General features: G+C 73.7%; 5 protein-coding genes across 8 annotated transcripts; 2 read left to right on the top strand and 3 right to left on the bottom strand.

The window, feature by feature from the left end:
* Positions 1-577: 577 nt before the first annotated feature.
* Positions 578-2798, top strand: WBP1 (WW domain binding protein 1). Its single transcript, XM_075752907.1, has 4 exons — positions 578-835; positions 964-1066; positions 1183-1344; positions 1523-2798. The coding sequence occupies exons 1-4, from the start codon at positions 593-595 to the stop codon at positions 2182-2184; spliced, it is 1170 nt and encodes a 389-aa protein (XP_075609022.1). The 5' UTR covers positions 578-592; the 3' UTR covers positions 2185-2798.
* Positions 2799-2932: 134 nt separating this feature from the next.
* MOGS (mannosyl-oligosaccharide glucosidase) lies at positions 2933-5896 on the bottom strand. The gene is made up of 4 exons (XM_075752909.1): positions 5515-5896; positions 5155-5375; positions 4862-5055; positions 2933-4780 (listed from the first exon to the last, which is right to left on the bottom strand). Exons 1-4 carry the CDS (start codon positions 5546-5548, stop codon positions 3064-3066), a joined length of 2166 nt encoding a protein of 721 aa, XP_075609024.1. The 5' UTR covers positions 5549-5896; the 3' UTR covers positions 2933-3063.
* A 184-nt stretch (positions 5897-6080) lies between these two features.
* LOC142601824 (programmed cell death protein 4-like) lies at positions 6081-9596 on the bottom strand. 2 transcript variants are annotated; one of them, XM_075752911.1, is made up of 11 exons: positions 9438-9596; positions 8733-9015; positions 8462-8559; positions 8247-8360; positions 7549-7770; positions 7281-7378; positions 7102-7216; positions 6778-6885; positions 6599-6709; positions 6374-6513; positions 6081-6290 (listed from the first exon to the last, which is right to left on the bottom strand). In XM_075752911.1, the coding sequence occupies exons 1-11, from the start codon at positions 9492-9494 to the stop codon at positions 6239-6241; spliced, it is 1398 nt and encodes a 465-aa protein (XP_075609026.1). In that variant the 5' UTR covers positions 9495-9596; the 3' UTR covers positions 6081-6238. The 2 variants fall into 2 exon arrangements, with proteins under 2 accessions (XP_075609026.1, XP_075609027.1); XM_075752912.1 differs by lacking the exon at positions 6778-6885.
* A 299-nt stretch (positions 9597-9895) lies between these two features.
* CCDC142 (coiled-coil domain containing 142) lies at positions 9896-14751 on the bottom strand. 2 transcript variants are annotated; one of them, XM_075752913.1, is made up of 11 exons: positions 14612-14751; positions 14102-14216; positions 12262-13719; positions 12064-12150; positions 11824-11988; positions 11555-11712; positions 11130-11282; positions 10931-11045; positions 10667-10844; positions 10372-10583; positions 9896-10189 (listed from the first exon to the last, which is right to left on the bottom strand). In XM_075752913.1, the coding sequence occupies exons 1-11, from the start codon at positions 14657-14659 to the stop codon at positions 9936-9938; spliced, it is 2943 nt and encodes a 980-aa protein (XP_075609028.1). In that variant the 5' UTR covers positions 14660-14751; the 3' UTR covers positions 9896-9935. The 2 variants fall into 2 exon arrangements, with proteins under 2 accessions (XP_075609028.1, XP_075609029.1); XM_075752914.1 differs by lacking the exons at positions 10372-10583; positions 10667-10844.
* A 227-nt stretch (positions 14752-14978) lies between these two features.
* TTC31 (tetratricopeptide repeat domain 31) lies at positions 14979-20626 on the top strand. 2 transcript variants are annotated; one of them, XM_075752915.1, is made up of 17 exons: positions 14979-15129; positions 15424-15476; positions 15609-15663; positions 15754-16007; positions 16254-16337; positions 16540-16608; positions 16789-16950; positions 17046-17177; positions 17298-17454; positions 17777-17867; positions 17945-18086; positions 18315-18416; positions 18483-18573; positions 18773-18911; positions 19109-19183; positions 19318-19420; positions 19563-20626. In XM_075752915.1, exons 1-17 carry the CDS (start codon positions 15009-15011, stop codon positions 19686-19688), a joined length of 1956 nt encoding a protein of 651 aa, XP_075609030.1. In that variant the 5' UTR covers positions 14979-15008; the 3' UTR covers positions 19689-20626. The 2 variants fall into 2 exon arrangements, with proteins under 2 accessions (XP_075609030.1, XP_075609031.1); XM_075752916.1 differs by having other exon boundaries at positions 17337-17454.
* Positions 20627-20726: the final 100 nt, after the last annotated feature.

Here is a 20726-nt window from a genome sequence, read left to right on the forward strand (position 1 = left end):
TGGGACAGCCCGGATCCCCCCCCCCCCCCCCGGGAGCGCTATGGGACAGCCCGTTCGCCCCCCCCATCAGCAGCTCTATGGTATGGCTCGTCGATCTCGGGGGGGGGGGGGGCGGGACACCGGGAAGCGCCGTGCCGCAGCGCCCATTGGCTGGGGCTCTGCCCGGCGGAGAGCGGCGTTGCGGGTTGGTTGGCCGCTACGCCAATCACGCGCCAGGGTCGTGACTGAGCGGCGCATTGGCCAGGCTCTCCCGAACGCCCGCCTCGGGGGCGGGCCCCTGCCAGACAGGGGCGGCCGCGCCCGTCCGTCGGGCGCGGCGGCGCTTGGCGAGACGGCCGTTGGTCGGCGCCGCCGTCAGTCACGGCCGGGAGGGCGGGGCTCCGCCTCCGGTTGGTGCCGGCGGCCGCCAATCCCGGCGGGGGCGGGGCTCGGTCCCTTTGTCTCTGTTGTTGGGCGTGAGGCACGGGCAGACGGCGCCCGATTGGCGGGGGCAGGGCGGCGGCGGCGGCGCCGATTGGCGGGCGGCGGCGAGGCGCCGGCCGATTGGGCGGCGGCGGCGGCAGGGGGGGGCGGGAGCTTCGGCCCGGGCGTGATGGCGGCGGCGGAGGCTGCGGCCCGGGTGGCGGCGGAGGGCCGGGCGGCCGGGATGGGGGCGGCGGCGGCGGCGGCGGGGGCAGCGGCTGCCGCTGCGGGCGGCGGGGGCCGGGGCCGGGGCGGCCGAGCGGGTGGAGCCGGCGCGGGGCCGCGGCGGGCTGTAGGCGGCGCCATGGAGCGGCCCGGGAGCGGCGGCGCCGAGGGGGCCTGGGCCGCGCTGCTGGGCCGGCAGCACCAGCAGGTACGGCCCGGGGCGGCCGGGACCCGGCGACGGGCAGGGCCCGCTGCCGGCGGGCTGGGACGGGGACTCCCTTGGCCCGGGGCTGGGGCGGCCGCGGGGCCGGGGTGACGGTGTGGCTGTGCCCGCAGGCCCGGGAGTACTGCCCGGGGGTGAACAACCAGCCCTACGTGTGCGAGACGGGGCACTGCTGCGGGGAGACCGGCTGCTGCACCTACTACTACGAGCTGTGGTGTGAGTGCGGGCGGGGGGTCCCCGGGGCTCCCGGGGGGGGGGTCGGGGGCTGCAGCCTCACCCCTCCGTGGGCAGGGGGGGTTTAGGGGAGGGTGACCTCGCTCTGCTCCCCGCAGGGTTCTGGCTCCTCTGGACCATCCTCATCCTCTTCAGCTGCTGCTGCGCCTACCGGCACCGCCGGGCCAAGCTGCGCCTGCAGCAGCAGCAGCGGCAGCGGGAGATCAACCTCATCGCCTACCACGGTGCCTGCAACTACCCCACCTCCATGATGGACCTCAGTGAGTGACGGGGCCCCGTGTCCGTCCCCCCCAGACCCCACGAACCCCCCAGCTCTTCCCCGGGGCCCCCTGCCCAGCTGCGCGTTCCAGGTCCATCCCCTCTGGGGACGGGGCCCAGTGGCAGCCCGGGCGCTGGGGGGGCCGCCCTGACGCATGCTCCCCCCACCTTGCCCCACAGGGATGCTGGCTTCTTTCAAGCTGCCCGCCTACGAGGAGGTGGCCCACCACCCCAGCACGCCCCCGCCGCCCTACAGCGCCATCCTGGCCCAGCTGAGCGGGCCCCGCAGCCGCCTGGGCTCCAGCAGCCTCACTCTCTCGCCCAGCTCGGAGAACTACACCAGCTGCTCCTGCGAGTCGAGCTGCGCTACGTCCCCCAGCAGCACCTCGCTCTCGGTGCAGGTGACGGACGAGACGGAGCGCAGCCAGGCCAGCACGCCCAGCGAGGAGGGCGGCACCAGCAGCACCGGCACCGGCGCCAGCTGGGAGCTGCCCCCCGAGGAGGCGCCGGCCCGCGGGGCCCCGCACAAGCACGCACTCTTCTCCTCCACCGTGGACTTCTTCGAGGCCGACTGCCACCCCTGCTCCGACATCGAGGAGGGTGAGGAGGAGGAGGGCGGCGCGGCGCAGGAGGAGGGCGGCAGCGCCGGTGGCGAGCATTTCCGGCACCGGCGCCTGACGGGGGACTCGGGCATCGAGGTGGGGCGCTGCCAGGAGGAGGAGGAGGGTGAAGGCGAAGGCACCCACCTCCTGGGCAAGGCTGGCCCCGTGCCCTCGCCCCGCTGCGGGCTGCCGGGTCAGGGGGGCAGCGAGGGGCCTGGTTCACCTGCCCTGCCCATCTGAGCCCGTGCCCCCTGCCCTCCCTGCTGCCTGTTAGCTTGCCTGGCCCCGTCTGCTGCCTGCTCCCCCTGCCCGTACGCAGGGCGGGGGCAGGCGGCTGCACCACGGGCCCTGCCCCGGCCCGTCCTGCGCCCCCCCGCCTTGGAGCAGCTGTGGGGGTGCGGTGGGTGCGACCCCCCACTGCTCAGAGGGTGCCCGGCGCAGGCAGAGCGGGACGGGCGGCGCGGTGGCGGGGGCTGCCTCCCCCTCCCGGTGCTGGCCTGGGCACGGCCCCCCCCACGTCCCCGCTGCTGGGGGCTCAGGGCAGCGTCCCCGGGGTCTGGACTCTCACCACGGAGCCCCCGGGGGCCCCTCGCCCCGACTGAGCCCCTCTTTCCTCGCGCCCCGTCGTGTCCGGCCCTTCACGCGGCACGGCCCTGCTGCCGGCGTGGTCCCCGCGGAGCCCCCTCCCCTCTGAACTGCTTCCAGGGGCCGCAGCCGCCGGGCCCCCGTGCCCACCCCGTCCCCCCCACGCTGCCGGTGCCGCTGCCCGGGGTGGGGGGGTGGGGGGGGCCGTGTCCGCCAGGGGACGGGCAGCTCACGTAGCATTCTCTCACCATTAAAGAGATGTGGAAGTACGGCAGCCCTGCGCCTGCTGGGGGGCACCGGGGGGGGCGCTGGGGCTGAGCTGGGCCCCGAGGGACCCCCCAGCCCTACAGGAGGGGGGCAGGGGCAGGACGGAGCTGTGACACCCCGACACAGGCAGCGACGGGCCACGGTGGCGGAGCTTTATTTTGGGGGAGGCAGGATCTGTGCCTCCACCCGCACCTGAGAAAATCGGGCAGGGCCAGTCACGCAGGCAGCTGCCCACACCTCGGCCGGCCCCGGCGGCTGCCGGTGGCCCTAGTAGTCCTCGGCCATCACCAGCACGACCAGGGCCGACCAGCCGGCGAAGGGGTGGCAGCCCTGGCCGCGGCCGGTGCCGTCGCTGTAGTGCTCCCAGAGGAAGCCGCTCTCGGCGTGCTGCCGGTACAGGTTGGCCACCAGGTTTTGGCGCAGCTCGCGGTAGAGTTCCGCCGCCCGTTCCCGCTGCGGCCCCTCGACGCCGGCGTAGCCGTGCAGCGCCCGCAGCGCCAGGTAGTTGATGTTGACCCAGACGGAGCCGCGCCAGTACGGGGGGTCGTGCTCGGTGTTGCGCTGCATGTAGAGGGGGCTGTCGCGGGCCAGGGAGCGCAGCCCGAAGGGCGTCCAGAGCTGCCGCTCGCTGCGCATGGCGGCCAGCACGGCGGGCAGCCGCGGCGAGTCGGGGCGCAGCAGCTGCAGCAGCAGCGGGAAGAGGCTGACGTAGCCCAGGGCCCCCACGAACTGGGGCCGCGGCGCCTCCCGCACCTCCCGCACCAGCTGGGGGTCCGGGGGCGGCCGCCCCGGCGCTGCCGGCATGACCCGCCGCCAGCGCAGCGCCACCGCCGCGCTGTGGTTGCCGTAGTCGGCGAAGGCGCCCAGCTCCGGCGCCCAGTGCAGCCGGTCCAGCAGGCCGTTGTCGCTCAGCGCCCGTTCCATCTCCCGGTAGGGCCCGGCCGGCTCCCCCAGCCGCTCGGCCACCTCGGCCAGCACGCGGGAGGCCAGCGCCATCCAGCAGCGCAGGTCCAGGTGCCGCTCCTCGGGCGAGGGGTGCGAGGCGCGGGGGTAGTCGTCCAGCCCCGAGGCCAGCGTCTTGGGGTTCAGGAAACGCTCGGGCTGGGGGTCGCGGCCGCGCCAGCGGAAGGTGAGGGGCAGGGGCCCGGCCTGCGTCCGGTTGTACCAGTCGTACCAGGCGCGCAGGCGGGGGAAGAGGCGGCGCAGGTAGGGCGGGGGGGCGTCGGGCAGCAGCCGCTGCAGCGCCAGCAGCAGCGTGGGGGGGTTGGCCATCTCGCTGAGCTGCAGGAGGAACTCGGGGGGCACCTTGGCGCGCGCCTCCTCCCCCAGGATCTGCTCCCGCGGGATCCAGCCCTCGGCGTTCATCAGGTCCAGCCAGTGGGCGATCGCCTCGCGGCTCAGCGCCGGCGCCCAGCGCGCCAGCAGCAGCTGGTGGAAGCCTTCGTCCCAGAGGAAGCCGCGGGGGAAGAAGGAGCGGGAGGGAACGGCGGTGAAGAGGGCGGCCTCGGGGCCGGGCACGGGGTGCTCCTGCAGCGGGGACCGCACCAGGGACCGCCCGTGGAAGTAGCCCACCCCCCCCAGCATGTCACTGAGGGCGGCCTGGGCGAAGCGCCGCTGCGGGGGGGGGAAGCCCTTGCGGCCCAGCCCGAAGGTCTCCTCGAAACGCCGCTCGAACTCGGCCGCGTGCCGCGACAGCGCCGACGACAGCGCCCGCCCCGACAGCCGCCCGGGCCGGCCCGACGCGCTGCCCGACTCAAAGGTCACCTCCACCGTAGCGGGCGGCTCCAGCGTCACCTGGTGCAGCAGCAGGCGCCCGTGCGGGGGCTCTCCCGCCACCCCTGGCAGCCCCCGAAAGGCGTCGACGGCAAAGAAGCGGCGGCGGGGTCTCCCCGGCGGGGCGAAGACGAAGCGGTTGCTCAGGCTGCTCCGCACTACCTCGGTCAGGCGGTGCAGCCCCGGGCTCGCCGCGTCCAGGAAGTTGTAGCTGCAACGGCAGAGAGGGGGTCAGGGGACGGGGGATAGGGAACGGGGGGGACAGGAATGGGGGGCTGCTGCAGCGAAGCACCTGGCGTATTTGGGGTCCTCCCCGCTCTCAGCCGTGGGGCGAAGGAAGGTGAGGGTGAAGTGTCCCAGCTCCTCTGCCGTCCCCGTCACGGCGGCCAGCCGCGTCCCGTTCTCCAGCTGCGGCTGCAGCGTCCCCTGCCCGTCCGTGGCAATGTAGAAGAAGAGGGAGAGGAGGGGGGCCGGGCCGCCCGAGCCCTGAGAAGGAAGAGGATGAGGGGGAGACGTGAGGAAGGCGGGGGGGGATGCCCGGAGCTCCGGCTCTTCTCCCGATACGTGCAGCCGCCTCCCCCTCACCTCCATCCGTGCGGTGACGCGCCAACTCCAATCCCCTCCGTGTTCCCCTCCCAGTCGTTTAACGAATTCGGTTTTTAAGAGCAAATCTCCGTCTCGAATCTCTTGCACCCCAAAATTCTCCCCGTCGTGCATCAACCAGCCGTATCGCGACAGACCGTCGCTCTGCTCGCAGGTGTGACGTAAGCCGCCTCCCCCTTCGCGTTGCTGAAGCCACATCAGCCCTGGGGACACCGGTGGCGGGGGGGGGGGGGTGTGTTCAGCCGCGGTTCTCCAGGCGGAAGCGGGGCAGGCCGAGCCCCGGGGCAGGGCGAAGCCCTGCCCCGGGGCTCGGCCTGCCCCGCTCCCGCCGCTATCCCTCACCGGTAACGAGAGACCGTGGGCTGCGCGTCTTCATCCCGAAGTAAACATGAGGTCGGTAAGTACCCCAGAAGAGTTGGGGCGAAGCGAGAGGCCCGGTAGAACCGGGAGGGAGCGCCGGGGGAGCGGGGTGGGGGGGTAACGAGACGGGAGGCCTCGCTCCACCGGTTCCATTCAGCCACCGCCGCCGTTAGGCCCAAGGCCAGCGCTACCGCCGCCGCCGCTACCGCTAAAGCCACCCGTCCCCGACCCGGTCCCCGTTGTTGCTCCCGTTCCCGTCGGTTCCCTCGTTCCCGGTTTCGTTCCCGCGGTCCTTCTCCACCGCGCCGCCTCCGTTCGCCCGCCATGGTCCGTCCAAGCGCCGCTTGCGTCATCACGGCGCGACGGAGGCGGTGGGAGAGCGGCGGGATATGGTTGGGGGGCTTCGCGGTGGCGCCCCCTAGCGGGTCGGAGGAGAAACTGCAGGGTCAGGCCTCCCCGGTGGGGTTCCCCCCCCCCCCCAAACCCGAGAAGTGACCCCCGGGGGGGGGTGTGCGTGTCCCAGCCCAACACAGGCCGCACTCAGCACGTCCTTGGAAGCCGCTTTATTGTGTTCCTTGGTCGGCGCTGCCCGTCCCCTCCCGGGGAGCCCCACAGCCGGGCAGGGGGGGTCCGGGCACAAGGGGGACCGGTGACCCCCCCCCCCCGCTGGGACACCGAGGGCCGGCAGCGCCCCGGGGCAGCCCCCTCACTGCTTGACCCGTCCCCCGTCGCCCTCACTCACGAAGCGCTTCCGGCCCCTGCAGAGGAGGAGGAGGAGGAGGATGATGATGATGGAGGGGGGGCACCTCCACCGACACCCCCCCCCCCCCGGTGCCGGTACCTGGCGGGGCAGGCGTCCCGCAGCGCCCTGGTGATGATGCCACGGTCGAAGCAGAGCTCCACCAGCCGCTCCAGCAGGCCGTGGGCCAGCGGCACGTCCAGGCTGATGTCCCCCAGCTCCTCGTACACCCGCTGGAAGCCCTGGGGGGGCCGGGGGGGGCACGCAGCAGTGTCAGCCCCAGGGGGGGGCTGCTACCGACACCCCTCCACGCGCCCCCGCGCTCACCCGGTTCATCTGGTCCAGCGTCACCAGCCCCGTCTCCCACAGCACCTTCAGCAGCGTCACCATCATGGCCACCGGCCCCTCCCCGGAGCCCTCCAGCACCATCACCACTGCCTGCGGGCGGCGGGGGTCAGCGGGGCCGCGGGGACCCCCCCGGCACCCCCGGTACCCCCAGCCCTGACCTCGTAGACCAGCTCGTGGTGGAAGTGGGGCACCTCCAGCTCCCGCAGGCACTGCTCGGCCTCCGACACCTCCCCGGAGAGCAGGTACTCCCGCAGCAGCAGGTTCATCTGGGGACAGCGGCAGCTGGGGTGGGGGCACGGGGGGGGGACACGGCGTGGGGAGAGCCGGGGGGGGCACAGGGACGTGTCCAGAGGGACGTGGCGGGGGGTGTCTGTGGGACGTCTGGAGGTGGGGGGGTGCAGGGAGCAGGGGGACACGTCCCGGGGGGGGCCAGGCCACGGGTGAAGCTGGGGGACAGGCCGGGGGGGTGGCCGGGCGCTGACCTCCTTGACGAGGTGCTTGACGGGGCGCTGGCCGCCCCCCACGCCCCAGACGTTGTCCAGCCGGTTGACGTCACGCTTGATGCGGAGCAGGACAGCGGCGCGGTCCAGGGCGGCCCTGTGGGAGAGGGGGGTGAGGGCGGCGCGCTGGGGGGGGCAGCGGGGGCCGGTGCGGCGCTTACCTGGCGTGTTCGCAGTCCACGCGCCCCTTGTAGCGCTCCAGGAAGTCCAGGGGCAGCGCGTGGTCGGCCACCGCCCGGGCGATGAACTGCCCCAGCATCTGGGGGCACAGCGTCAGCGCCCGTCCCTCCTCCCCGGCACGGCCGCGTCCCTCCCGGAGCATCCCCTGGCACAGCCGTGACCCCCCCAGCATGGCTGTGACCCCCCCAGCACAGCCGCATCCCCCCCAGAGCACCCCCAGTCCCTGTCCCTGTCCCGTCCCACTGATACCTGGGGGGCCTCGGGGGTGTCGAGGATGAGGTCGGGCAGGTCCCGCAGCATCTTGTCGAAGGCCCAGGCGATGTCCTCGGGGGTGACGACGTGGCCCACCAGGTCGGAGAGCAGGCGGGAGGTCAGCTCGCGGTGGCTGGCCTTGCCCTCCAGCGCCAGGGCCACCGCCAGCGAGGGCACCGCGTGCCGCCGGCCGCCCAGGTTCAGCCCCCGCAGCAGCTCCTGCGCCCGGCACGTCACCCCCTGCCGCCCGCTCCACGGACCCCCAGACTCCCCTCCGGGGAGCCCTGAACCCCCCAGACACCCCCCGTCCCCAAGGGACCCCGTTCCTCCCCACACCACACCAGCCTGGCCCCCCCGAAGGTCCCGGCCACCACAGGACCCCCACCCCCTCCCCAAGGGACCCTTCCCCATCCCGCCCTGTCCCTGAGGGTCCGTGTCACCGAGGGGCCCCTGTCCCCTCCTGACAGCCCAGGGACACTCTCCCCCCCAAGGGGGGAGTCTCCCCACCACCACCAAGGGACCCCCCTCCCCAGGGGACCCTGCCCCTTCCCACAGGGTCCCCATCAGCAGTGGACCCCCAGCCCCTCCCCAAGGGACCCTTCCCCATCCCAGCCTGCACCATCCCTGAGGGTCCGTGTCGCTGAGGGGCCCCGTCCCCTCCCGACAGCCCCCCGCCGCCCCCCACCCCGACGCACCATGACCTCGCTGGTGTCCCCGTGCTCGAAGTACTCCAGCACCATGGGCTGCACGTTCTTCTCCAGCTCCCCCTCCTCCAGCTCGGGCACCACGGTGGCGTAGACCGTGTCCCCCTGCGGGGACGGGACGACGCCATCCCTGCCTGCACCGCTGCCTGCAGCCGGCCCGCGAGGGCAGGGGACGGTGCGGGGCCGGGGGGGGGCCAGGGCTGTACCTGAGCCGCCTCGTCGTAGTTGGGGTCGCGGGCGTCGGGCTCCTGGTAGCCATAGACCACGCCGGGGGCACCCCACACGCCTTTGCCCCCGGCACCGCCTGCACCGGGCACGCGCGGGTGAGAGGGGGCTCAGCGGTGGGGCCCCCCTGGTCGGGAGTGAGCCTGGGGCACCGGGAGGGAGCCCAGCCCCACGGAGGATGTAGGGGGGGTTCCAGCCCCACGGGGTGACGGAGCCACGGGGGTCCCAGCCCCACGCGCCGCTGCCCCTCACCTTTCTTGGGCAGCCCGCGGCCCTTGCCCATGCGGGACCTGCGGTCGTGGCCCCGGCCCTTGGGGCTGCCGGGCTCGGGGCTGGGCTCGGCGCCCTCGGAGAGCGACTCGCGGGCCGAGTCCCGGGAGGACGTGCGCCGCAGCCGCCGCTTGGCCTTGGCCTTCAGCCGCGCCTCGTGCAGCAGCTTCTCCTGGGGGGTCCAGGTGCGGGGACCCCCGGCCCCCAGCAGCTCCTCATCCCTGTCCTCTTCCTCCTCTTCCTCCGCACCCGCCAGGCAGGGGCCCTGCGCACCGCGGGCACCATCACCCTGATGCGATGTGGACCCGGGACCCCCGAGGGACCCCCACCATGCACCCCCGGACCCCAAGACACCCCATGTACCCCCACCATACACCCCTGGCCTCCCCTGGACCCCCCATGGACCCCCGCCATGCACCCCCCAGCCCCCCAAGAGACCCCCATGGACCCCCCATCACGCACCCCCCAGCCTTCCCTGGGACCCCCAAGGGACCCCCACCACGCACCCCCAGCCCCCCCCTTGCAGGGACACCCCCCCCAGCCCCAGCAGGGACCCCCGACCCCCCCCCCGGCGTTCTCGCCGGTGCCTCCCCGAGCCCGTAGCACCGGTCCCGCTCCAGCCCGGTCCCAACCGGGGGGTGTCGGTGCGGGTTCCGTCCCTATCCCGGTCCCGGTGCCGTTACTTGCCGTGGTGGCAAAGGGGCCGCGATCGGTAGCGCCCAGCTCGGCGGCGGGAACGGCCATGGCGGGCGGCACCGGGGCCGCACCGGGACCGGGACCGGGACCGGGAAGGGACGCTCGGCTCAACCCGACCCCGCCCCGCGGCGGAAGTGACCGGGAACGGCGGCATCATGGGAACCGTAGTCACACCGGGATGGGGAGGGGGTGTGCTCCGGTAACCCCTTTCCCGGTTCCCCGTCCCCTTTGCCCTTTGCCCGGGTCGCCGGGCTTCGGCAGCGGCCCCGGGGCCGCTGCCGAAGCCCGGCGACCCGGACAAAGGGGACGGGGAACCGGTTAAAGCATCGTGCAGGCAGCAGGTACAGGCAGCAGCAGGCAGGAGCATTGCAGTCCCCGTTCCCCACCCCGGGTCCCGGGGATAGACTCGGTGACACGGACAGACAGACGGACACCACCACCACCCCCGGTCCCGTTGCAGCCGCCGCAATCGTTTTATTGCCGCCACGGTCAGGTTTCGGGGTTGTTGCCGACGCAGGGAAGGCCGGGTACGCGCCAACGCCGGGTCCGGTGCAGCCGTAGCGACAGCCATTGCTGTTGGCTGCCGGACAGGTACGATTCGGGGACGGTGCTCCGCAACCGCGCCGGCGGCTCGGCACCGGGGGTGGACGGTGGGGTCCCCGCTGCCGCCGGTACCTCCAGGGTTTCCAGGCCGTGCAAGGTGTCCGTGCCCGGCTCCTGCGGGCGAGCACCGTTGTCCGAGCCTGGCCGGGGAGAGATGGGAGTCGGGGAGGGGGCAAGGGCCCGGCCGTGCCGGGGATCCTGGACTCTCACGCCGGCGGGGGCCACCCTGAGAGGTCGGCTGGGACCCGGGACGGCCACAACCCGCAGGGCGGCCGAGCCGAGGGCAGCAGGCGGGGGCCATCCCCGTCCCCCCCACACTCACAGCAGCGGCGCAGGGATTGCCAGGGCCGGGGGGCCACGCCGGCCGCCCCGCCGGGCTGCTGCAGGAGGCAGAGGATGGCTCCGTCCATCTGCTGGAAGACGCGGAGGGAGAGCAGGGACTGCCGGGTCTCGGGGGACAGCCCGTAGCGCTCCGAGCCCACCAGCTCCCGCACCAGCTCGAAGTCCTGCCGCAGCTGCAAAGCTCCCTGCAGGCTGGGGGGACACTGGCGGCACTCAGCCCGGCACCCCGGCGCTGCCCGCGCCAGCTCGGCCCCGCCACCGCCGCCGCCCGCTACCTGAACTTGATCCTCTGCGCCAGGATGTGGTCCATCCAGGCCTCCAGGAACGCCGTGGTCACCCGGGCCAGGGCGGGCGCCTGGGCGTCGCGGGGCAGGAGCTGGGCGCCCTGCAGCACCTGCCCCAGCACCGCCTGGGCCGCCGCCGCCGCGTACGCGCTGGGGGAGCTGGGCAGGTCTGCGGGGGGGAGACGCGCGCACCCGCTCAGCCCTGCCCGCGGCCCTGCCCGCGGCCCTGCCCGGCACCCAGGCACCCCCACCCACCCGTGCGGAGGCCGACCCTCCAGTGCTTGCCCAGCGGCATGGTCTGGTCGAAGATCTCCGCCGACATCCGCTTGCAGTCGGTGGAGAACATCTTCAGCGCGTCCCCCGAGAAGAGCTGGGGGCAGAGCGGGGGGAGCCGAGGTGGCGCGGGGGGCTCACGGCACCCTGCGGCTCCCCGGCTGCCACGGTCGTGCTGTACCTGGATGCTGGCAGCCGTGGAGCGAATCTGCTGGCAGAGCCGGCGCTCCTGGTGGGACAGCGGGGCGGGGGGCAGCGGCGGGGGGACGTCCCCGGGCTCCGGGAAGGTCCCGCTCACCAGCACCACCAGCCTGTCTGTCTCCAGCTTCAGCAGCTGCAGGGAACAGGGGTGAGACCAATCCTGCCCAGCAGCCAGCCCCACAGCCAGCCCCACAGCCCAGCCCCAGCCCCACAGCCAGCCCCACAGCCCGTCCCCAGCCCCACAGCCAGCCCCACAGCCCATCCCCAGCCCCACAGCCAGCCCCACAGCCCAGCCCCAGCCCCACAGCCCATCCCCACAGCCCGTCCCCAGCCCCACAGCCCATCCCCACAGCCCGTCCCCAGCCCCACAGCCAGCCCCACAGATGGGTCCCGTGCCCCGCATACCGGCAGGTCGCCCTGGGTGACGAGCAGGAAGGGTTGCAGGGCCCAGGCCGCCAGGTACCGGCAGGCTCTGCCCATCAGCCAGGAGCAGGCAGCATGCGCCGTGGCCAGGCAGCAGCCCAGCACCTGCAGGCGCAGGCAGGACGAGCCGGGGGGGCGGCCTGGGGGAGGCAGGGGATGAGGGGGCCTTGGGGGGAAGCGGCACCCCGTGGGGTGGGGGGCAGCCCCGAGGGGACCCCCGGGATGATGCCCGTCCCCCGGATGCCACTCACCGGGCGGGCAGGCGGGCAGGGGCCGCAGGCAGCGCAGGGCGAAGGCCAGGGCCGGGTAGAGCTGCTGCAGGCACCGTGCCGTCCTGCTCCGCACCGGCCCTGCCGCCGGCACCGGCTCCCCCGAGCACTTGTCGGACAGACCCGAGCCCAGGGCGCGGGCAAAGTCTGCGGGGGGGGGGAGCACCGGTCAGCAGCCCCATGCTGCGCTCCTGCCGGCACCCCGCGCCCCGCACCCCGTACCTCGCTCCCAGCTCCGGAGGACGCCCCGGCAGAGCAGGCGCAGGCAGAGCCGCCCCAGCTCCTCCTCGCACTCCTGGGGGACGCGGGCTGCGGGGGGACAGGGCGTGAGGGCCAGCGCACCCCGCGGCAGCACCGGGAGGGATCCCGGGGAGCTGCTCCTCGGTGCCGCTGCCGCCCCCCGCCCCGGCCCCCACCTACCCTGGGTCAGAGCGTGGCTCAGCTCCCACGCCGTGGCCGCGGCCCTGCCCTCCCCACGGCACGGCAGCCCCAGGCGGTGCCCCAGCGCGGTGCCGGCAGCCCCCCAGAAGAGCGGGCGGTACTGGGCGTGCAGGGCCTCGGCCGCCGGTGCACGGGAGGCGTCCAGCCACCGCACCGACTTCCAGCCGGCAGAGCTTGGCCTGGCGACCGTGTCCATGCTGGCTGCCGGCGGCTCCAGGTTCTCGGGGCTCTCCGCCACCGCCACCGGCTTCTCCTGCTTGGGCCCACGGAGGACGTGTTGCCAGAGGCTGTCGGCAGAGGCCACCAGCACCCCCAGGACGAGGCCCATCAGCTCCTCGTCCTCCCTGCACAGCGCCTGCAGCTCCCCGGTGAGGCCTGGCGGCTCCTCCTGTCCGGAGGGTCCCACGCCCACCGCCACAGTGCCGCGCTCCAGGGGCCAAGGCATCGTGACGTCCTCCCAGGAGACGTGTTCTGCCCCACCGCCCCCGTCCCGCAGCTGCAGGAGGGGCTGGAGCCGCTCGGCCGCCAGCCGGCCCCGCTCGGCCGCCAGTATCCCCAGCACCCTGGCTGCGGGGAAGGCGTGGGAGCAGTTCCCGGCAGCCCCGTGGCAGCCGGTGACGCCGGTGGGCAGCCGGCCGGCAATGCCCAGCTCCAGGTCCAGGTCACCCACCACCTGGTTGTAGATCTCCAGGCCCTGGAAGAGGTCGGAGAGCAGCGCCGGGGAGGGGGCGGCAGCGGGGCCGGCCCGCGCCAGCCCCCGCAGCCGCGCCTCGGCGTGGCGCTCGGCCAGCCGCACGGCGTGCAGCGCCAGCAGCAGCAGCGCCCGCCGCATGTGTGCCACCGACTCGTGCCTGCGCAGCAGCAGCGGCCGCAGCCACGGGTCGCCGCGCATCCGCCGCCGCAGCCCACTCCAATGGCCAGCGTGCGTCCGCAGCTCCTGGCAGAGCCCCCGCAGCGGCTGGGCGGCCCCCAGCTCCCACGCCGGTGGCTCCGGCTGCTCCACCAGCGCCAGGAGCCGGCGGAGGAAGTCGGAGGCGGCCTTCAGGCGGCGGGTGTAGTCGCGGACGAGGCGGAGGTGGTGGCGGTGCTGCAGCAGGGCATGCAGGGCGGCGCCGCGCTCGGCCACGTGCGGGTGGACGGGGTGGTAGGAGAAGGCGGCGGTGCCGTCGCCGCCAGGCTGGGGCCGCACGTGGCCCCGGAAGGTCTCGGTGCGGGGGTCCTCCCAGACGCAGAGGCAGCGGCGCAGCCCCGGGAAGCTCTGCTCCAGCGGGGCCAGGAGGGCCGGCGCTTCTTCGTCCTCATCCTCGTCCTCGCTGTCGTAGCCGCGCTCGCGGGGCCGCGGAGCCAGCAGGCGCTGCAGGCCGGGGCTGACGCAGCTGCGCAGCATGGCCTCCGCCTTCTGCAGGGAGCGGGCCAGGCCCCCCAGGGAGCTGCTGCCTGCAGGGGCAGGGACCCTCGGTGCGGAGCAACACGGGGAGGGGGGGGGCAGCCCCTGCCCGCGGCCACCCCGGCTCTTCCCCGGCATCCGGAGGGGATGGGGGACGCAGCCACACTGCTCTGCAGCCACCCCGGGTGGTGCTGAGACCCTCAGCCCCCCGTGGGCACCCGGGGAGCCCCCCAGCCCCTCCTGGCACAGGATCCATCCCAGCGTGCCGCTGCTGCCAGGTGCCAGCAGGGCTTACGCACACGTTACACGTGAATTACACGCTAACCGTGCACCGTTCCTCACCTGTCCCGCCCCTCTCAGGACGCTGAACCCTCCCCCCCCCCCAGGGTTCCCCCCCTCCAGCACCCCCCAACCCGGACCAGCACCCCTCACCTGTCTCGGTGGGTTCCCCACGGGCAGCCCCATCCCCCGGGGTGGGCAGGGCAGGACGAGCCGTCAGGAGGAGGAGGATGAGGCCGCTCAGACCGGCGCCATCGCCTTCATCCACCTGCGAAGTGAACGGGATCGGGACCCCCGCCGGTAAGGGGGGGCAGGGGCGTGGCTACCGGCGAGGGGGCGTGGCTATAGTGGGGAAGTGGGCGTGGCTATGTGGGAAGGGGCGTGGCTACAGTGGGAAGGGGGCGTGGACTGGGAGGATTGCCCCGCCCCTCGCCGCTTGGTAACGGTGCCGTGAGGACACGCCCCCTCAGTCAGACCACGCCCCCCCGGGGGCGCGTTGTCAAGGAGACGCCGGTCGCGGCCTACGGGCCCGGTGCCGACGATCGGCCGGGAGCCGCCGACCGGCGGCTCCCGGCCGATCGTCGGCACCGGGCCCGAGTCCCAGCCGGTGTCCCCGGGGAGGGGACTGAATCCGGAGGTCTCCTTGCCCGTTCGGGGCCTCACCTGCAGGCAGGGCTCCCCGCCGCGACGCTCGGAGCCGCCGTCCTCCATGCTGGGCCATCCCCGGGGGCGGCGGGAGGAAATTGGCTTAAGGCCGCGCCCGCGCTAATCCGGAGGAACGGGCAGGGCTGAACCGCTGAGAGGGCAGCGCTGCGGTGCCCGGTAGAGGAAGTGGGGGGGGGGGAGTCCTGAGCAGCGGGAGGCGGCCGGGCCCGCGGTTAAAGCGGAGACCGGGACGGCGGGAGGAGACGCGGAGCCCCGGTTCTGCTCGGTACGGGCCTCGCGGGCCGCCGTCCTGCCCTCATCCAACATGGAGGCCGGGTAGCCTCGGCCGGTGTTTGCCACACTTCCGGTTTGCGCTGCGCCGCACTTCCGGCGCGTCCGCCGGTGGGACGGGGCGATGCGGGGGGCGGGCGGGACGCGGGACCCGGCCGGGCCGGGGCTGGGGGCCTTCAGGTTCGGGGCCGCCCCCGCCGCCTGTCCCTGGGGCTGCGTGCTCGGCCCCGGCGGCTGGAGCGGCGGTACGGGGCGAGAGGGAGCCGGGGAGCGGGACCGGGGGGGTCCCGGGGCAGGGCCGGGGGGGTCCCGAGGCAGGGCCAGGGGGTCCCGGGGCGGTTAGGCCGGGGTCCTGCAGCCGTGGGTGCCGCGCTGTGAGCCCGGCCCGCCGGGGTTGGGGGTGCCCGCGGGGCCGGTACTGGGTGGGGCGGGGCGGTGGAGGCCGGAGGGGGCGGCGGGGCGGAGCCGGGCTCTCCCCGCCCCGCCGCCCCCTTTCGGTTTTGTTTCCGACGGCTCAGGGCTGGCTCCGCTTCCCGCAGCGCCCTTCTGCCCCCGGCACTGCCCGCCCGAGGCCGAGAGCAGCTGGCGGCAGGTACGTGGGGGGCGGCGGGGGCCGGGGCCGGGCTCCCGGGGTGGGCTGCGCTGGAGCCCCGGGGGCCCCGCGGGAGGCAGCGCCGCCTCCCCCGGCCCGGTCCCGCCGCTCCAGCTCCCGGTGCCGCCGCAGGCGAACCGCAGCGCCATGGGGGAAGCGTCCGTGGCCCGGGACGCCTTCGAGCGCGGTGAGTCGGGGAGGAGTCACCGGGCGGGGGCTGCCCGGGGGTCCCGGTGCTCGGGAGCTGCCGCTGACGGGCCCGGTTCTCCCCGCGCAGGCCCGGGCTTCTGGTACTGCCCCAGCCGGCTGGAGGAGCCCAGCGAGGATGAGGAGGACGAGGAGGAGGAGTGGACCGGCTTCAGCCAGAACTGGGACGTTTCCAGCGAGGACAGCGACCCCCCGTACAACTTCTGCGGGTTCAAGAAGTCCTTTCTGTGCGAGGAGCCGCTGCCCGCCCGCCCCCCCCTGAGCGCTCTGGAGGTGAAGCTGCGCCGGCTGCCTGCGCCCTGGAGGCACCAGCTTACGGCCGAGGTGAGGGCTGCCTGCGGGCTGCCTGCGGGCTGCCCGATTCTGCTCCCCCAGGTGCCCCTCCCCTCATCCCTGTCACCTCCTGCAGTCCCTCTTGTCCTTCCACCTCCTCGGGGGGGCCGGGGGCGGCTGGCAGCGCTGACCTGGGGCGGGGAGGGGGCCGGCAGCGCTGCTGTCGGCACAGCCGGGGCCATCCCGCTCTCCCAGCCACGGTGCTGGGCGCTGGTGCTCACGGCATCGCTCCCCCAGGAAGCGGAGAAGAATGCACGGGAGCTGGTGGCCGAGGAGGAGCGGATAAAGAGGAAGGCGGAGAAGAAGAAGCTGAAGAAGAAGGTGGATGCACCCTGTGGGGGGTTTGTCCTGCCAGCGTCTCCCTTCCTCCTGAGCCCTGCCTTTGCCCTGGGGGGGAAGCGCATCTCGGGGGGCAGCCCGGGGCTCGCTCCCCCTCCCATAGCAGTGCCGAGGCAGAGCTGCGGCATGGGGCCAGGCGTGGGGCTGCGCTGCTCTGCCTGCTCATGGCTCGCTCTGGTTCCAGAAGCAGAAAGACCGGAAGAAACGAGAAAAATTGAGACAAGAGCAGAAAAGTAAACAGGAGACGGAGTCTGTGAGTGACTGCACCGGCCCCTTGCCCCGGCCTGGCTGTGGGCACCGCAGCAGCCAGGCCGTGCTGCCTTCGGGGGTCCTCTGAGTCTCTGCAGGAGGGACGCTGTGGCTGCGGGAAAGGGATGTGCAGGCAGAGCCCTGCTGCCCAGGCTGCCGTCACACTCCTGCCTACTCCTTCCAGAGCACCTCATCCCTGAGCGGTGCCGCGGGGCACCCCAAAAACAGCAATGCCGAGGCAGGGGAGAGCTGGTCGGGACCCAGCCCCTCTCCGTGCCTTGGGGACAGCGCAGCCTCCGAGGGAGAGGAGGGAGGAGGCCGGGAGGCCAAGGCAGAGGAGATGGAGGTAAGGGCTCCTGGCACGGGCACCAGCGTGGCGCAGGATCTGTCCTGCGGGCAGGCCGGGGGCTCTGCCCACCTCGCCCAACCTGCCTCTCCCAGGAGGAGCTGGACTTGAGCTGCACCTTCGTCTTCAAAGCCCGGCAGAAAGCGGGCGTGAGGCTGCCGGCACCCGGGAAGGAGAAGCCGGCCAAGACGGATGATGCAGAGCCAAGCAAGAAGGTGCCCGGGAAGGTGAGTCGGAGCCCCCAGGGCACGGGGAAGGACCTGCCTGAGCCCTGGCTGCCCTCCCTGCCCTGCCTGCCCACCCCACAGGTACCTGAGCCCTGGCTGCCCTCCCTGCCCACTCCACAGGTGCCCGAGCCCTTGCTGCCCTCTCTTCCTGCCCCACAAGTGCCCGAGCCCTCTCTGCCCGCCCCACGAGTGCCTGAGCCCTCACTGCCCTGCCTGCCCGAGCCCAAGCCTGTGCCCCTGGACATGAGCATGGTGGAGCAGAGCCTGGTTCTCGCAGGTCAGTGCCTTGGGCCACCCGGGCAGTGAGAGGAGGGGGTGGGTGTGCGGGGGCTCTGCCTCGCTGCTTCTCGGCTCCAGGACAGGTCGGCCCTAGAGGGTCTGCGCCGGATCTCCTCGCTGGCACGGCTCTTTGCAGTCCAGTGTGGCTCCACGCTGTCCCTAAGGCATCTTTTCCCTCGCGGCTGGGTGACGGCAGAGCGACCGTCTCCTCCGCGGCCCTGCTTGCCTCTGCTCGTCCCCAGCAGATGTCCATTTTGGGGGGCCCAGCTCTGCTCCCCAGCTGGGCTGGAGGTCAGCAGCAGGCAATGCTTTCCCCACAGACCGCGGCAACAAGGCTGCCCAGAAGGGCCACTACGCCGAGGCGGTGCAGGCCTTCACCGAGGCTGTGAAGCTGAACCCCAGGGAGCACCGGTGAGTGACGGGGCCGGGGAGTGGCGTTGCCCGGGGGCTGCGGGTCCTGGGCACCAGTGACCCCGCTCTCCCCGCAGGCTCTTTGGGAACCGCTCCTACTGCTACGAGAAGCTTCGGCGCTACGAGGAGGCGCTCAGGGACGCGCAGGTGTCGCTGCGGCTCCAGCCCGGGTGGCCCAAAGGCTTCTTCCGCAAGGGCAAGGCGCTGCGGGGGCTGGAGGTACCAGGGACGGGTGGGGTCTGCGGGGTGCCAGGGCTGGCTGGGCTGGGCAGGGGGCTGTGAGGTGGGAGGGCTGGGGTGGTTATGGGGTGCCAGGGGAATTGTGGGGTGCCAGCGGGGCTGGGCAGAGCCCTTCGTGGGGTGGAGCAGGGGGCCGAGTGCCGGGGCCGGCCGGGCGGGGGGTCGGTGTGGACAGCAGGAGCTCAGCCCCTGTCCCCCGTGTCGCAGCGCTACGCCGAGGCCGCCAGCACGTTTGAGGAGCTGCTGCACCTGGACGGCGCTGACGCCGAGGCGGCCGCCCAGCTGGAGGCCTGCCGGGCCCTGCTGCGGGTGAGTTCCCGGCCCCACCGGCCGCAGCTGCTGCCCTGCAGGGCCTGACCTCCTCTCCCCCTGCAGCAGAGCAGACCCTGTGGCTGGGGCAGCCCGGGGGGGGTCCCTGTCTCCCCGACCCTGCTGGAGGCCGAGGAGCCGCTGCTGCCACCCCCCGGTAAGGGACCTCAGCACCGGCGTTTTGCTTTGGAGCCGTTGGCAGAGCGGGGAGCCGGGGGGTGCTGGGGGACCTCGAGGGGTTCGGGATGATGCTGGGGCCAGCCCACGGCGGGTGCTGGCCCACGGCGGGTGCTGGCCCACAGCGGGTGCTGTGCCGGCCTATGGAGTCAGCTGAGCCCGTTCTTGCCTCTCGGCAGGGGAGCAGGTGGGCAGGAGCTGCCCAGACACGGACATGAGCGGCTTCGTGACCGTCGTGAGCTCCAGGAGCCAGGCGAGAAGCCAGGGCCGGGCCGTGGCCAGCAGCCAGCAGACACTGCCTCCAACCCATCCTGCCAGGTAGTGCTGGGGCTGGGGGGGCCGAGGTGGCCCCGGGGCAGCCCCCCTGCCCGGCTGGGACGGTGCCAGGCCCTTCCTGGGGTGGTGGGCAGGAGCGAGTGGGGCCCAGAGCTCCCATGGAGCTGGCGATGCTGGGGGGATCCTCAAGCTGGTGTGGGACGGAGCTGGCCGCCGGTGACACTGATGCGGTTTGGTAGGGACTGCTACCCTCTCTGGGTGGGGAACGTCACCCCCAAGATCAGCAAGAAGGTTCTGCACACCTCCTTCAGCCGGTGAGCCTGTCTGTGCTGAGCCCCCGTGGCCCCCTGCCAGCCCTGTGCCCGTTCCCCAGCACTCCTGGCCTGGGGAGAAACCCTGCGAGGGTGGGGGGTCTCTCTGGGGTGGGTGCTAACTCTCCACCCCGCAGCTTTGGGGAGATCCGCTTCATCCGGATGCTGCCGGAGAGACGTTGCGCCTTCATCAACTACACGCAGAAGGCGGCGGCAGAAGCCGCCTACGCAGCCATGCAGGTGAGCCGCGGTGGGCATCACACGGTGGGGTGGGTGCCAGGGGGCTGGCGGTGCCGGACGTGGGGTGTCGGGGGGCCTGTCCTGCCCTCATCCCCACCCCGGTGGGGGCGGCACTGCCAGCTCAGCTCCCCTGTCCCCCCAGGATGCCGAGGTGGAGGGAAGCAGGCTGGTGCTGCAGCTCAAGCACCCCTCCCACGCCACCCCCTCCCGCCAGTGGCACCCAGAGCCCCACAGCAAGGTGGGTGCCCTCCCCAGGGGGCTCCTGTAGCTGGGGGGGGGGCTCCTCAGCTTACGGCAGCGAAGCCGGACCCCGCGCGGTGTGACGTTGCCCTCCCGCACCGCTGGGATGCTGCAGAAGAGCTGGACCCTCGGCACTGCCGCGTCCCTGCCCGCTGCCCTGATGGATGGCTGCGATGGCACGGCGCGGCTCCCTGCCCGCGCTGGCTCCCTGCCCGCAGCAGGTCCCTGCCCGTGTACCGCTGGGTGGGTGCCCTGTGCCCGGCAGCCGGCACGGTGCCTGCCGCAGGGGGAGCCCTGCGGGAGCGGAGCCGTGGAGGCATCGGCCGCTGCGCGGGTTTGCCCCCCAGCCAGAGGAGCCAGCACGGGCGTGTGAGGGCCCTGCCTGCTCCTCCTGCCTGCTCCTCCTGCCTGCACCACCTGGGACCTGAGCGGGGGGCACCTGCTGCGGGGGGCCTTCTGCTGGGCAGGGGGTTGGGGGGGCTGCCAGCGGGACCCCTGCGGCTCTTGGGGGGGGGCTGAACTGGGGTCTGCCTTCCCCCTGCCTGTGCCTTTTCCCTTTGCAGGCAGCAGAATCTGCCCCCCTCCTGCTGCCTCTTGGGGGGGGGGTGTCCGTCCGTCCCCCTCCTGCTGCCTCTGGGGGGGGTGTCCGTCCCCCCCATCCCCCCCCCCGGTGTCTCCAGTGGCTGTGCCTTGCTGGGGTGTGCGGCCCCTGGCAGGGAGGGGGCCGTGCTGCTGCCCCCCGCCCTGGGCACAGGGCTCCCCTGTCCCGGGGACGTGTGGGTCCGGGTCTGCGTCCCGGGGGGCTGGCGGCTGCCGTGGGCCGGTGCCACCGGGGGCTCCTCGTGCCGGGAGAGCCAGGCCAGGGCTGTGCCTGGGGATGGCCGTTCCCCTCGGCTCCCTGGGGGCTTGTACCTGGTTTGGGTTTTCTTAATAAAACTGAGAGCCAGCGGTGGCTGTCCGTCTGTCCCTCCCGGCTGTCTGTCCGTCCGGGCTGTCTGTCCCTCCCGGCTGTCTGTCCGTCCGGGCTGTCTGTCCGTCGGTCCCTCCCGGCTGTCCGTCCCTCCCT

The sequence above is a fragment of the Balearica regulorum genome, chromosome 4 (genome assembly GCF_011004875.1).
Source record: "Balearica regulorum gibbericeps isolate bBalReg1 chromosome 4, bBalReg1.pri, whole genome shotgun sequence".
In the NCBI taxonomy this organism is placed as follows: domain Eukaryota; kingdom Metazoa; phylum Chordata; class Aves; order Gruiformes; family Gruidae; genus Balearica; species Balearica regulorum.

Bases quoted from the DNA above. Each gene is read 5' to 3' on its own strand.
- WBP1 (XM_075752907.1), top strand. From the start codon at position 593: ATGGCGGCGGCGGAGGCTGCGGCCCGGGTGGCGGCGGAGGGCCGGGCG. The intron at 836-963 runs GTACGGCCCGGG...CTGTGCCCGCAG, and splicing joins TGGGCCGGCAGCACCAGCAG to GCCCGGGAGTACTGCCCGGG. The intron at 1,067-1,182 runs GTGAGTGCGGGC...TGCTCCCCGCAG, and splicing joins CTACTACTACGAGCTGTGGT to GGTTCTGGCTCCTCTGGACC.
- MOGS (XM_075752909.1), bottom strand. From the start codon at position 5,548: ATGAAGACGCGCAGCCCACGGTCTCTCGTTACCG. The intron at 5,376-5,514 runs GTGAGGGATAGC...CGGTGTCCCCAG, and splicing joins CCCACGGTCTCTCGTTACCG to GGCTGATGTGGCTTCAGCAA. The intron at 4,781-4,861 runs GTGCTTCGCTGC...CTGCCGTTGCAG, and splicing joins GAGGACCCCAAATACGCCAG to CTACAACTTCCTGGACGCGG.
- LOC142601824 (XM_075752911.1), bottom strand. From the start codon at position 9,494: ATGGCCGTTCCCGCCGCCGAGCTGGGCGCTACCGATCGCGGCCCCTTT. The intron at 7,217-7,280 runs GTAAGCGCCGCA...CCTCTCCCACAG, and splicing joins GTGGACTGCGAACACGCCAG to GGCCGCCCTGGACCGCGCCG. The intron at 6,514-6,598 runs GTGAGCGCGGGG...CGGCCCCCCCAG, and splicing joins CGCTGGACCAGATGAACCGG to GGCTTCCAGCGGGTGTACGA.
- CCDC142 (XM_075752913.1), bottom strand. From the start codon at position 14,659: ATGGAGGACGGCGGCTCCGAGCGTCGCGGCGGGGAGCCCTGCCTGCAG. The intron at 12,151-12,261 runs GTAGGTGGGGGC...GTCCCCCCGCAG, and splicing joins GAGCCACGCTCTGACCCAGG to CCCGCGTCCCCCAGGAGTGC. The intron at 11,713-11,823 runs GTGAGTGGCATC...TGCCTCCCCCAG, and splicing joins CCTGCCCGCCTGCCCGCCCG to GCCGCCCCCCCGGCTCGTCC.
- TTC31 (XM_075752915.1), top strand. From the start codon at position 15,009: ATGCGGGGGGCGGGCGGGACGCGGGACCCGGCCGGGCCGGGGCTGGGG. The intron at 15,664-15,753 runs GTGAGTCGGGGA...CTCCCCGCGCAG, and splicing joins CCGGGACGCCTTCGAGCGCG to GCCCGGGCTTCTGGTACTGC. The intron at 16,338-16,539 runs GTGGATGCACCC...CTCTGGTTCCAG, and splicing joins AGAAGAAGCTGAAGAAGAAG to AAGCAGAAAGACCGGAAGAA.